General features: G+C 40.0%; 1 protein-coding gene across 11 annotated transcripts in view; it reads left to right on the top strand.

Annotated features, from left to right (window-relative positions):
• The window catches only part of kif1b (kinesin family member 1B), a 172,125-nt gene that overhangs the window by 80,389 nt on the left and 76,776 nt on the right, over positions 1-14,960 (top strand). For all 11 annotated transcript variants that reach the window (XM_062966022.1, XM_062966017.1, XM_062966021.1 and 8 more), the window contains 5 exons: positions 1,729-1,808; positions 6,064-6,170; positions 8,006-8,089; positions 8,200-8,380; positions 10,545-10,617. In XM_062966022.1, coding sequence (XP_062822092.1) covers positions 1,729-1,808; positions 6,064-6,170; positions 8,006-8,089; positions 8,200-8,380; positions 10,545-10,617 — 525 coding nt within the window. The remainder of the gene's footprint in view (positions 1-1,728; positions 1,809-6,063; positions 6,171-8,005; positions 8,090-8,199; positions 8,381-10,544; positions 10,618-14,960) is intronic.

The raw sequence follows: 14,960 nt of genomic DNA, 5'->3' as shown, positions 1-14,960 counted from the left end.
ACAATTTGCTGGTCTGACCTATTGAAGCCATAGTTCACAATCTAGAGCTCCTGGCATGAGTATCGACTCCAACTTCCTTTTGTTTTTATTCTGATGCTTTGCTTTTCCTCTCATCTATTCCTGCCATCATTCCATTGGCTAGATTTTCACTCCAAGGCCCTGTGACTTGTTTGCCGATTCCAGTGGTGTCTTTTCACCAAAGAAGGTTGGTTTAGCGATTGTCGTAGCTCTAGGCTTTATTGAGCGTGTTTCCTACATGTAGATAGTTACCTCTTTAGAACTCTAGATTTTCCTTTTGTAGGTTTTGGAAGCCTGCGATGTTGACATATTTACTCAAAATGAAAAAATGGCCTGATTTTACCCACAGTGCTCCTAGTTGCCGATCACGATCAAACTTTTGAATGTAATATCTGACTGATGAAATTGATCAGGTGTAGGGACTGTATGTCTTTCCACATGTTGCTATACTGCAGCTCCCATATCTTTAATCTCTGCATTATTTATCATGTCAGAATGCTTTGTGCGCAAGCATTTAATGAATAAGCAATATATTTACATGGTCTGAACTTAGGTTTATGTGCAATGGTTCCGTGGAAAAGTGGTTTTAAGTAACTATATGTTTTAGCTGACTAATGTATTTTATGTGTTGTATTTTATGAATAGTTGTTAATGGTTTTAAATGTGTTGCTGTTTTATTGATCGGTTTGGCATTGAATTTTGCCGGTTGTTGTAAGCCGCCCTGAGTCCCCTCGGGTGAGAAGGGCAGGGTAGAAATGTTGCAAATAAATAAATAAATAAATAAACCAAGGGTACAAGTTGTAATATATTTGAAAACAAAAAATTGTTTATTTTAAAAAAAACACAACAACAACTTGCCATTATACTAAATGAATGTTTAAATGTTTGCCATTGTATGTTGGAATCCGCCCTGAGTCCCCTCAGGGAGATAGGGTGGAATACAAATAACGTTGTTTATTATTATTATTATTATTATTATTATTATTATTATTATTATTATTATTATCATTAATGTCCTTTGACCAGTAGCTGGCCACTTGGAGTGCCTCTGGTGTTGCTGTAAGAAGGCCCTCCATAGTTCATATGGCAGGGCTCAGACTACATTGTAATAGGTGGTCTGTGGCTTGCTTTTTTCCACACTTGCATGTCGTGGACTCCACTTTGTGGCCCCATTTCTTAAGGTTGGCTCTGCATCTCGTGATGCCAGAGCGCAATCTGCTCAAGTTGCCCAGTCTTCTGTCTACCCAGGAGGGAGTCTCTCATCCGGCGTCAGCCACTGATTGAGGTTCCGGGTTTTAGCCTGCCACTTTTGGACTCTCGCTTGCTGAAGTGTTCCTGCGAGAATCTCTGTGGATCTTAGAAAACTATTTATTGATTTAAGGCATCGGTGTGCTGGCTGATACCTGAACAGGGGATGGGCTGGAGATGTCAATGCCTTGGTCCTTTCATTACTAGCTGCTACTGCATAAGATTGATAAGAATTTAAAGTCCAAAAACATGTGGAGGGATGTACCGTCTCTTTGCTTAGATATATTGTGAATTTGGGTTCATTCTGTACTGGAATAATGTTTGTTTATTCAAGAGGCAATTTTTCCTGGGAGGAAAAGGATACACTTGGAGCTGTGTTTGAGCCTCTGAATGCATTGGTTCCCTTTGTGATGCCGGGAGAAGAGATCGTTTGCTTTAAACAAATCACAATTCTCTTTTCAGACCCCTCATCTTGTAAACCTCAATGAAGACCCCCTCATGTCGGAGTGCCTCCTTTACTACATCAAAGATGGTATAACCAGGTAAGGAAGGTGTGGGCTGCCTTAGTGCATGTCAGGATGCCTGAAGTGATACAGTGTCACTCTTAACATCCACGTCAAGTCATGGCAGTTTTGTGTCAGACTCTCAGACTGCAGATTCCTCCGTCAAACAGCTCTCACCATCAGTATGTTCTTCCTGATATGTTGTTGAAGGCTTTCATGGCTGGAATCATAGAGTTGCTGTGAGTTTTCCGGGCTGGAATATGCTTCTGGAACATGGCCATACAGTCTGGAAAACTCACAGCAAGCCAGTTCTTCCCAATGTTTAGATGGAATATCTATTGCTGTAATTTGAATTGTTGCTCCATTGTGTCCTAAGCTCTGGAGTAGCAGTGCCATCTCCAAGATATAAGGGATGCTCAGTCTGAATTGACTTTTTATATTTCTTGAAAGAAGTTCATATCTGGGTTTTCTGGGAAGAAGAAGGAGGACTAGCTCCACTACATGCGATATTTTAATAAGAAATAAATTCTAGGTCCAAAGGATCATTTTTGTTTTTGTAGGATTTGGGCACATCAAGATCCCTAGGAGGGATGATGATGATGATGATGATGATGATGATGATGATGATGATGATGATGATCTATATATATAAAAGGAGAATGGCATTGCTCCACCGGGCAAAACAACAAAACTAAAGACCCCCAACCTAGAAAATTGACAACACAACTCCTCATCCACATCTCTATGTTCTTACAAACAAACCAAACATCCCTAACCTCCATGGGGCCAAAAAAAACCCCAAAACTCCTTTGTGACCCACCTTGATTGACACTAAACAGCCTTGCAGCTTCAAAGCCAGGCTGCCTCCTAGGCCACAGCAAAAAACAAAAACACACACACACACAAAAACACCACTTCAGTGTGAATTTTAAACAATTGTGTAGAAGGGGCCTCATATAATTTTGTTCCAGACAAATCATATAACATTATCAATATAATGTATAATTACTGTGCTCTAATAACAATACACAACAATATAATCTCTAAAATCAGGACACTAAATAAATAACAACACTCAGAACACAGGGGAATTCCACACAGGAAACAACCAGGCCCAGCTAACACCTCCCAACAAAGGATTCCCTCACACAGGAAGCAGCCAGGCTTGGAAGCTACAAGACCACTCAATGCTAAACAACTTAAATAATCACACCCAGCTAACACGTCCCAGTAAAGGATTCTTCCAAGTACTAACCAGGCAGACCTTGAAGCTGCAGGACTATTCAATGCTAATCAAGGAGACCCATGGCAACACCTGCCTCAACCAGACAACAGTTCTTTCTACCACACTGCACGTTATTCCACACATATATCAACCACCTTCATTAACACTGAACAGCCTTGCAGCTTCAAAGCCAGACTTTGGAAACCACGAGGCTACTCCATCTCATTCAACCTGGCCTGGCAAGGATACCCTATGTAGAAAACGGCCAGGCTTTCAAGCAGTGAGGCTATTCAGTGCAATTCCAATTGGCCACAGCAACGCGTGGCAGGGCACAGCTAATAATAATAATAATAATAATAATAATAATAATAATAATAATAATAATAATAATATCACACAGTCCTAGACACTTGGAAAGTGTTCAACTTGTGATTTTGTGAAACAAAATCCAGCATATCTATCATGTTTGCTGTGTCATAATAAAATAACAACAACAACAACAACAACACAACAGCCAGCAGAGTGTCTGCTGTGGACTCATCTTGTTGTGTTTTAAATAATAATAACAACAACTTTATTCTTATATCCCATCCCATCTCCTCGAAGAGACTCGGGGCGGCTCACATAGGAACCAAGCCCAGAAATACACAATATAATACAATCACATAAATACATTTAAAACATATAAACATAAAATCATAAAACATATAATACATTAAAACATACTCAAGCAATAGCTACTAGTCAAATGCAGTGATGTGCCCAAGGATTTCTCACCCGTGATGTCTTTAAAAAAGGATTTTTCTCTGCTCTGCCCTGCATGGTGTTTGTGTGTGTGTATATACATTTTCCCAGCTTGACAGTTGCAAACTGTGGTTTTCTCCCTCAGTGCTGAAGCCAGTTTATTGCAGATTCTATGTTTGTGGTGTTGTCGAAGTCTTTCATGGAATCACAGGGTTGCTGTGAGTTTTTCGGACTGTATGGCCATTTTCCAGAAGCATTTTCTCCTGACGTTTTGTCCACATCTATGGCAGGCATCTTCAGAGGTTGTGAGGTCTGTTGGAAACTAGGCAAGTGGGGTTTATTTTTCTTTCTCCCACCCTGGACATTATTCCACAGATAGATAGATAGATAGATAGATAGATAGATAGATATATATATATATATATATATATATATATATAAAATGATAAAGTTGTTTGCGCAGTGACTATAACAACAAAACTAAACATCCCAGAAATACGAAATTTGGCAACACAATGAAAAAGGCTTGCCTCCAGGTTACAACAACACAACCACACCACAAAACCACAATCCAGACCCACAAAACTCACAACAACGCATCATGCGATAACAACACAACTAAACGTCCCAGAAATACAAAACTTGGCAACACAATGCAAAAGCCTTGTCTCCCAGTTGTAACAACACAGCCACACCACAAAACCACAATCCGGACCCATAAAACTCACAACAACGCATCGTGACTATAACAACACAACTAAACGCCCCAGAAATACGAAACGTGGCACACAACTAAACGCCCCAGAAATATAAAACTTGACAACACAACGCAAAAACCTTCCCTCCCGGTTGTAACAACACAACCACACCACAAAACCACAATCCGGACCCACAAAACTCACAACAACGCATTGTGACTATAACAAATACAAAATTTGACAACACAACTCATCCACCTCCCAAATCCCTACATTCACACTTGGCCTCCAAAAAACAATTACAATAATAACAATGACAACAACAACAACAATAAGAATCAACACCATCACAGGCAAGAAACAGCCAGGCACTGAGGCTGACAGGCCAGTCAGTGCTACACTGAGCCTCCAAAAAACAATACAGTAGCATCTAACTTATCCAACCTTCATGACCACTACAACAACAATAATAATAAACACCTACACAGTCAAAAAAAAAAGACTATTGTACCACAATAAAAATATAAACCGCACTCAGCAGAATCAGACATTACAACTAACAACAAACCAAAGACAACAGGGATCTCAAGCAATTATCAATCAACACAAAAATTGAAGAAAGTAACAGACTTCAAATACTACTACTAATGTGAGTATAAAGAAGGGTGGAGGTCACAGCATCAATACAACCTAATGTAGACTGACCAACACCACCAGACTCAGACACAGCAACGCGTGGCCGGGCACAGCTAGTGTATGTGTGTGTGTGTGTGTGTGTGTGTGTGTGTGTGTGTATATATATATATATATATATATATCTCACATACACATACAGTATACAGTAGAGTCTCACTTATCCAAGCCTCACTTGTCCAAGCCTCTGGATAATCCAAGGCATTTTTGTAGTCAATGTTTTCAATATATCGTGATATTTTGGTGCTAAATTTGTAAATACAGTAATTACAACATAACATTACTGTGCATTGAACTACTTTTTCTGTCAAATTTGTTGTATAACATGTTGTTTTGGTGCATAATTTGTAAAATCATAATCTAATTTGATTTTTAACAGGCTTTTCCTTAATCCCTCCTTATTATCCAAGATATTCGCTTATCCAAGCTTCTGCCGGCCCGTTTACGTTGGATAAGTGAGACTCTACTGTACTTTATTTACGAATTTAGCACCTAAATATCACAATATATTGAAAACATTGACTACAAAAATGGCTTGGATAATCCAGGCGAGGCTTGGATAAGTGAGACTCTACTGTATGTGTGTGTGTGTGTGTGTGTGTGTATACACACACACACACACACACACACACACATACACAGGAGAGAGGGAGAGAGAGAGAGAGAGAGAGAGAGAGAGAGAGTGTTTCCAACAGACCTCACAACCTCTGAGGATGCCTGCCATAGATGTGGGTGAAACGTCAGGAGAGAATGCTTCCGGAACATGGCCATACAGCCCAGAAAACACACAACAACCTTGTGATTCTGGCCATGAAAGCCTTCGACAACACATCAGGAGATAATGCTTCTAGAACATGGCCATATAGGCGAGAAAATTCAAAGCAACCCATATATTTGTTTCTAAAATGTTGGAAATGCTCTTTGTTGAATGCAGGGTAGGCCAGGCTGATGCAGAACGGCGTCAAGACATCGTGCTGAGTGGGGCCCACATTAAGGAAGAGCACTGCATATTCCGGAGCGAGAGGAACAATAATGGCAATGGTGAGCTTCCTGCTTCAATAATAATAATAATAATAATAATAATAATAATAATAATAATAAACTTTATTTATACCCCGCCACCATCTCCCCAACGGGGACTCGGGGCGGCTTACATGGGACCATGCCCAGAACAATACAATATAACAAAATATAATAGAACAACAAATCATAGCACATTAAACAACACAATAAAAGAAAATATACACTACATTAAACAAGATCAAAAAAACAATAAAACCAAGGACCTCTTTGCCCTTTAGTGTTTGTTTCCCATGTTAGCACTTCGAGACCTTAAAATTATATTGGAGAGAATGGGGACTGGACCAGAAAGCTTCTGCTTGCAGAATAGGGAGTCTTCCTCTGAGCAACTGAGTTTTCTCCTGGTATTTATTTTATTTATTTGCGTCATTTATATCTCGCCCTTCTCACCCCGAAGGGGACTCAGGGCGGATCACATTACACATATAGGCAAACATTCAATGCCTTTTAACATAGAACAAAGACAAGACAAACATAGGCTCCGAGCGGGCCTTGAACTCATGACCTCCTGGCCAGAGTGATTCATTGCCGCTGGTTGCAGCTGGCTTGCTCTCCAGCCTAGCATAGCACAATATGAGTATTATTTATTACTGTATTGTACTATACCATTATATTGCAATGTTGTTAGTAATATTACATCTATATATATATAAAAGGGTAATGAAATTTCGGCCTAGGACAAAACAACAAAACTACACATCCCAGAAACACTAAACTTGGCAGCGCAACCCCTCATCCATGCCTCTACGTTCATACAACAAAAAGAAAAGAAAAATAAAGTCCTAATTAGAGGGAGAGGAATAATTGTTTTTATCCAATTGCTGCCAGTTAGAAGGCTAAGCTCCGCCCACTTGGTCTCCTAGCAACCCACTCAGCCCAGGGGACAGGCAACAACAACAATTCTTTATTGATTAGTCACTTTTGACCATATCAAAACATGTAAAACATACAATGCGTACACACTTATGCATACATACAATAAAACCATGTAAGGATACAAAACATCCCGACCTGCGGCCTAATAACCCGCTCCTAGACAAATACAGAGTAAAAAGGTTAAAATTAGTAATTTCCTAAGGTAAGGTTTAAACGAGGACAGGGGTAAGTAAAACAAGTGTCTTGTTCATAGTAAATTTGTAGTAAGTTTGGATTTTGTTAATGGCAATAATGTATCAGCTCACAGCTTCCATCTTCTCATGAATGAGGGGACAGGCAGAGTTAGGCCTCACTTCGGCCTCTTCCACACTGCCTATAAAATACAGATTATCTTATTTGAACTGGATTATATGGCAGTGTAGACTCAAGGCCCTTCCACACAGCTATATAACCCATTTATAATCTTATATTATCTGCTTTGACCTGGATTATCTGGACTCCACACTGCCATATAATCCACTTCAATGTGCATTTTATCCAGCCGTGTAGAAGGGGCCTCACAAAATCCAGTTCTAAGCAGCTAGTGTAATATATAATGTACAATTACAATAGTGTATTGTCATTATTATATTGTATCACATTATAATATTATCCATATATGTATAAACAATATATTATATTATTAGTATAGCATAATATTAGTATTATATATTATTATATTGACATAGGAGACATGGTGGAATGATGTCTTCTTCACTCTGGCCCAGGGTGGTTCATGGTTACCCTTGACCTTCCCATGGCAGACTTCTCTCTGGTTCTTTCTACAACATTATTCCACAGTCTCATTGATACCCCAAAGACCTCTTGATGTATTTCCTTCCTTTTCTCCTTTACTGACACAAGGCCCTTTCCTTTCCTAGTTATCGTTACGCTGGAGCCGTGCGAACGATCAGAAACCTACGTCAATGGCAAGAGGGTGGTGCAGCCAGTTCAGCTACGCTCAGGTGAGAATCACAGCTTTGGATCCCATTGCTGGAAAGAGTTGAAAAGCAGGGGAAGGCTCTCCTGAGTTCTTACAAACCCTTCTGTCATTGCCTTTTTATTTCCCATCCAGGAAATCGTATTATTATGGGCAAAAACCACGTCTTCCGTTTCAACCACCCTGAACAAGCTCGGGCCGAAAGGGAGAAGACTCCGTCTGCGGAGACTCCGTCGGAGCCAGTGGACTGGACTTTTGCCCAGAGGGAATTACTGGAGAAACAAGGGATTGACATGAAGCAAGAAATGGAAAAACGGTAACGTTTTTTATATACTAGCTGTGCCCGGCCACGGGTTGCTGTGGCGAAGTATGGTGGTATGGGAAATAAAGTATTGAGGAATTGGTGGTAATTAAGGTAAAGGGTCCCCTGGGCTGAATGGGTTGCTAGGAGACCAAGTGGGCGGAGCTTAGCCTTCTAACTGGCAGCAATTGGATAAAAACAATGATTCCTCTCCCTCTAATTAGGACTTTATTTTTGTTTTCTTTTTGTTGTATCAACCTAGAGGCGTGGATGGGGGGTTGTGATGTCAATTTTCGAGGTTGTGGGGTGTTTACTTTTGTTGTTTTGTCCGCTGCCGTGATGCCATCACTCTTTTATATATATATATAGACTAGCTATATCCGGCCACGCGTTGCTATGGCGAAGTATGGTGGTATGAGAAATAAAGTATCTTATATTATCTGCTTAGAACTGGATTATATGAGGCCCCTTCTACACAGCTGTATAAAATGCACACTGAAGTGGATTATATGGCAGAGTGGAGTCCAGATAATCCAGTTCAAAGCAGATAATATAAGATTATAAATGAGTTATATAGCTGTGTGGAAGGGCCTTGAGTCTGCACTGCCATATAATCCAGTTAAAATCAGATAATTTGTATTGTATAGGCAGTTTTATTATCTGCTTTGACCTGGATTATCTTGACTCCACACTGCCATATAATCCACTTCAATGTGCATTTTATCCAGCTGTGTAGAAGGGGCCTCATAAAATCCAGTTCTAAGCAGCTAGTGTAATATATAATGTACAATTATAATAGTGTATTATCATTATACAGTATATTGTATTACATTATAATATTATTATCAATATACAGTAGAGTCTCACTTATCCAAGCTAAACGGGCCGGCAGAAGCTTGGATAAGCGAATATCTTGGATAATAAGGAGGGATTAAGGAAAAGCCTATTAAACATCAAATTAGGTTATGATTTTACGAATTAAGCACCAAAACATGTTATACAACAAATTTGACAGAAAAAGTAGTTCAATAGGCAGTAATGTTATGTTGTAATTACTGTATTTACGAATTTATCACCAAAATATCACGATATATTGAAAACATTGACTACAAAAATGGCTTGGATTATCCAGAGGCTTGGATAAGCGAGGCTTGGATAAGTGAGACTCTACTGTATGTATAAACAATATATTATATTATTAATATAGCATAATATTAGTATTATATATTAATATATTACTAGCTGTGCCCTGCCACGCGTTGCTGTGGCTAATTGGAATTTCAGTGAATAGCCTCACTGCTTCAAAGCCTGGCCGTTTGTGGAGGACATTGGCAGCGCTCTTTGACATGTTCATGGCGCGCTCTATAACTGGGATGTCTGTGGTGGAGGAAATCCACGAAATCTAGGATGAAAGTGTTTCTGTAGGAAAGCTTTCCCTTGGGTGGTGGGCAGGATGGTGTTTGTGGAGGACATTGGCAGAGATCTTGGACATGTTCATGGCGCGCTCTATAACTAGGATGTCTGTGGTGGAGGAAATACACGAAATCTAGGATGAAAGTGTCCCTATAGGAAAGCACTCCCTTGGGTGGTGGGCAGGATGGTGTTTGTGGAGGACATTGGCAGCGCTCTTTGACATGTTCATGGCGCGCTCTATAACTGGAATGTCTGTGGTGGAGGAAATACACGAAATCTAGGATGAAAGTGTCCCTATAGGAAAGCATTCCCTTGGGTGGTGGGCAGGATGGTGTTTGTGGAGGACATTGGCAGCGCTCTTACACACGGCGCTCTCTATAACCTGCAGTGTCATTGGAGGGAGGGCCATTGACATATTTTCACTTTTATTCTGTGTATAGGTTTCACTGTCTGTGGCATTCTTAATCTGTTCCTACTCTTCCTAATTACGGGTCCCATTTCTATTGCACAAGATTTCCGTAGCCTAAAATGATACATTTTAATATATTGGTTTTATGGTTCCCGTCCCCTTGATCTGTGTGATTTATTGTTATAATTGTATTACTTTGTTTAATAATGTGTATGTAATGTTTGTGTTTACTTTTATGACTGTAAATCGCTCTGAGTCCCATTCGGGAAATAGGGCGGTATATAAATAAAGTTTTATATTATTATTATTATTATTATTATCCCCATCATGATCCCTGTCTTCTCCCTCTTTCTTCAGACTTCAAGAAATGGAGATTCTGTACAAGAAGGAAAAAGAAGAAGCAGATCTCTTACTGGAGCAACAGAGACTGGTAGGTATCCATATTTGTTTTTGCAAATGTCCCTTTCCGTCTTCCCTGAATCTTGAGGACAGGAGATATATTCATTTGAAGCCCTTTTATGGCTTTAAGTTGGACAGATCCCATGACACAGATGTTAGCCAGATATTTTGTTCTTTGGCTCCTAAAATCCACAGTCAGCATGGTCAATGGGGAGAAATTGTGGCAGGTTTGGGCCCACAGTTGAACAATCTCTTAGTTTACTGTTGTATGTTGTATTGTATTCCTCCCCTCCCTTTATCCTCTGTTTGGTCTTTCAACTTAAGGATTGCCATGAAGGCTTTGGCATGGTTTGGTTTTGGATGATCACCAAGTACTAATTCTGTGTTTCTGAGGAGGGATTTCGATGTGCCTGTGATGTCTTTAAAAAGGATTGCTGCAACTATGCATGACTTACCCTCTCTGCCCTGCCCTGCATGGTCTGAAATATTAGCAAGGGATAATGATGATGGTGCATATTCTAGGTTTATTGACAAATTGACCATGTGATGATTTGGGCGCTAGAATAGCCGCCTTCAAACTCTCATCCTTTAGATGCATTGGATTACAATTCCCATAATCCCCACCAGCTGATAAGAGTTTTGGTCTAATGCAGATAGTTGTTGCAGAAAAGAAAGACTCTGATTTTGGTAATGCGAAAAAGACAAAAATTATCATGACTTTGTTTGCTATAAAAAAAGACACAGAAGTCTCAGCTATAAATGTCAGAGCGCGCAATTTGGATAAACACACATGCAGCAGAAGATCAACGAAGAATCACTGGCACCAATAAAGAGGCTTAAGCCTGTTTGGCTTTCTACAAAAGATTTACTGACAAACGGAAAACTCTTAAGACAATATATACAGACAGAGTGCAGAGAGCAGAGAGGAGAGAACAGATAACACAGGGAGCTATTTATAACCACCTCTGCTGTCTGATGCAATACACAGTTAACTCTTTACACACTCGCATAGTGGACAGCAGACAGTGCATGATGCAATCTCCAGCTCTGACAATAAAGCCATTCCTTCTTTCTTTTAGATCATGGGTGGGGATGATGCTATTTGAAAAAAAATTGCATCCAGTCTCTGCACATATCTCTTTGAAAATAAATGTCAATCATAACCTTATTGAAAAGAAAAAATGATGTCATATCTGTTTGGCAAATGTGAATCCCCATGAACATGTGGAGACCACCATTTGAAAACCACTAGTCAAGAAAAGCATGACCTTGTTAGAAGTCAACCCTTTGAACAAGTGATATTCATAAGCATTCATGTAATGGCACACAGGTTACTTATCTGTTAGTCTGAAGAACCATGTCTTTGAACTGCCAAGGACAAAGACATGCCAGTACAAAAATAGATTTGGTTAGCAGAGGATGGTTGTTTCTTTGAAGATGAAATTATAGTCGCAGTTGGCCTAAAGATATACACTCCCTTGAAACCTCTTAGTTTAAAATATGCACTCAGAGATTAAAAAAACAAACAAACAAGGTCTTCTTTGAAAAATAACATATCTTGTTTACTCACAAACATCTTGTATTAATTCATCATACAAGCACATTTCTTATTAAAATTCAGTTATACATAGAATGTTGTTTTCTGTGTGTTGTACATAGGGTATCATTCTTAATCAGTAGTCTTTAGGTATACTCTTTAAGTATATGACACACCAGGTCTATGCACACTTTAAGTATAGTATACTCAATTCATACGTTGCTACTGAAGTCCAAACAGCAACCTCCATGAGATGTAAAGCAGACATACATCCACCTGCACTAAGGAGTACAGCAGACATGCATCCACCTCCATCAAGGTGTAAAGCAGACATGCATCCACCGAGGTGTAAAGCAGACATGCATCCACCGAGGTGTAAAGCAGACATGCATCCACCGAGGTGTAAAGCAGACATGCATCCACCGAGATGTAAAGCAGACATGCATCCACCTCCACCGAGGTGTAAAGCAGACATGCATCCACCGAGGTGTAAAGCAGACATGCATCCACCTCCACCGAGGTGTAAAGCAGACATGCATCCACCTCTACCGAGGTGTAAAGCAGACATGCATCCACCTCCACCGAGGTGTAAAGCAGACATGCATCCACCTTCACCAAGGTGTAAAGCAGACATGCATCCACCTCCACCAAGGTGTAAAGCAGACATGCATCCACCAAGGTGTAACGCAGACATGCATCCACCTCCACCGAGGTATGATGCAAACTGACTACAAAATGGAGTCCTGAGTCTGAACATGCTCAGTACAATCACATGTCTATAACCCCTCCCACACCAGAGAGATACAGTTATACTGGTAAATCAACATACACAGAATACAGGTTAGCAAATATATATGTTAACAAATAAATAGTGAAAGGCTTGAGAGGTTACTATTTCCAACTGCTGCTGCTGCAGCCTACATGTCCGCTAGGATTGTTTGTGTGTCCTCAGCCGTCATTAAAACTTCATTCAAAGCCCTTGTGATCTCAATTCTTATACATTTGAGAGGAACCGTTGCCCCAAACTCCAGAAAAATATTATATCATTACACACGTTCCCGAAACAGCCTTGCTGGAAACTGGACCTTGGAATCAGAAGTGATTCTCAGCTGGTGTGGCTTGCTGGAGGTAACCATTGGCTCCCATTGCTCTTGCCCACCCCATTTTATAGGATTACGATTCAGCAGACCTTCAAATGAGAACAAGAGCTGTTGGAAGTCCCTCTGTGATGGGAAGAGGGTTTGAGGAGCCAAGGCAAAAAAAGCAGGAGGGAGATGCTCAGATAAGAATATATGAATGCTGAGGAAGGCAGATCAAGCAGGGCCAGTGGATTAATACTATGGGTATTAATTGAATGTCCCAGATTTGGGCTTGACCTGACATAGAGGTGGTTATGTAGGATTAGAGGCTAATCTGGAGAGCAGACTGGGAATTAATTGGGACCGGGTGTGTCCTGGAAAGTGGGTCGGAATAAGGCCTTCTATGTAGTTTCCTCACGTTTTGCATTTGCTCCTGTCGTCATTCCCCAAGAATTGAATGAGATCAAGTTCCTTGCCACTAGAGATGTTCACATTTTTGTGGTCAGAAGAGTTGGGATCAGATCTTGCATTTCTTTCTTTCTTATATTTAGCATGCAGTGTGTCCCACTTGGGTATCTTCCATTTCCACTGCAGTTCAGTGGACTTGTATCTTTCAAATCCATACTTCGTCCACCTTGGGAAATTCCAAGGCAACATATTGTACAGATTTTGTGGTGAGTGGGTGGAGTGAAAGGCCCCAAAGTCAATTAGAAGGCATTGCCTGAAATTCCAAGATAATGGGTTTTGATCCAGAAGCACTATTCTGTTATACTGGAGTATTTTTATCATGTCAGAAGCAACTTGAGAATAAATTGCAAGTTGCTTCTGGTGTGAGAAAATTGACTGTCTACATAGACGTTGCCCAGAGGACGCCCGAATGTGTTACTGGGATCCTTCTCTCATGTCCACGCAAGCTAGAGCTGACAGACAGGAGCTCACCCCATCTTGCGGATTCAAACCAGCAACCTTCAGATCAGCAGTTCAGCCGGCACAAGGGTTTAACCCATTGCACCACTGCCAATTAGCAGAGGAGCTAACGCAAATAAGCCAGCATGATTCTTGGAGTTGGTTGAAGAGATTTGTTTTGAAATGTACAGTAGAGTCTCACTTATCCAACACTCGCTTATCCAACGTTCTGGATTATCCAATGCATTTTTGTAGTCAATGTTTTCAATACATCGTGATATTTTGGTGCTAAATTCGTAAATACAGTAATTACTACATAGCATTACTGTGTATTGAACTACTTTTTCTGTCAAATTTGTTGTATAACATGATGTTTTGGTGCTTAATTTGTAAAATCATACCCCAATTTGATGTTTAATAGGCTTTTCCTTAACCCCTCCTTATTATCCAACATATTCACTTATCCAACATTCTGCCGGCCCGTTTATGTTGGATAAGTGAGACTCTACTGTATTTGGAAAACATTCCTAAAATCGCATGACTTTTATTGTATTCAAATAAATATTATTTATTAATTTAATTATTATTAATTATTGTATTTTATTGTATTTTACCTGAAAAGGCTCCTAGGAGAGCTATAAAATGTCTTTCAAAAGTCTACTGGGTCGTTAAGATTACTTATTCTAATGATCTTAGGTAGCTTTCAGTCAGAATTGTCAGCGGCCAATGGAAAGTAAAGATCCCTAGGGAATGCCTCGGCTAGTCCTATTGCTTTGTAGCGATTTGCTCTTGGAACTGTAAACGTTCTCCTTACTTCTAACACTTTCCTAGTGGCTGTTGCTGACTTGATTT

The sequence above is a fragment of the Anolis carolinensis genome, unplaced genomic scaffold (assembly GCF_035594765.1).
Source record: "Anolis carolinensis isolate JA03-04 unplaced genomic scaffold, rAnoCar3.1.pri scaffold_15, whole genome shotgun sequence".
Taxonomy (NCBI): Eukaryota; Metazoa; Chordata; class Lepidosauria; order Squamata; family Dactyloidae; genus Anolis; species Anolis carolinensis.
Note: the sequence above shows the minus strand (reverse complement) of the source record. Positions and strands in the feature narration are given on the sequence as shown.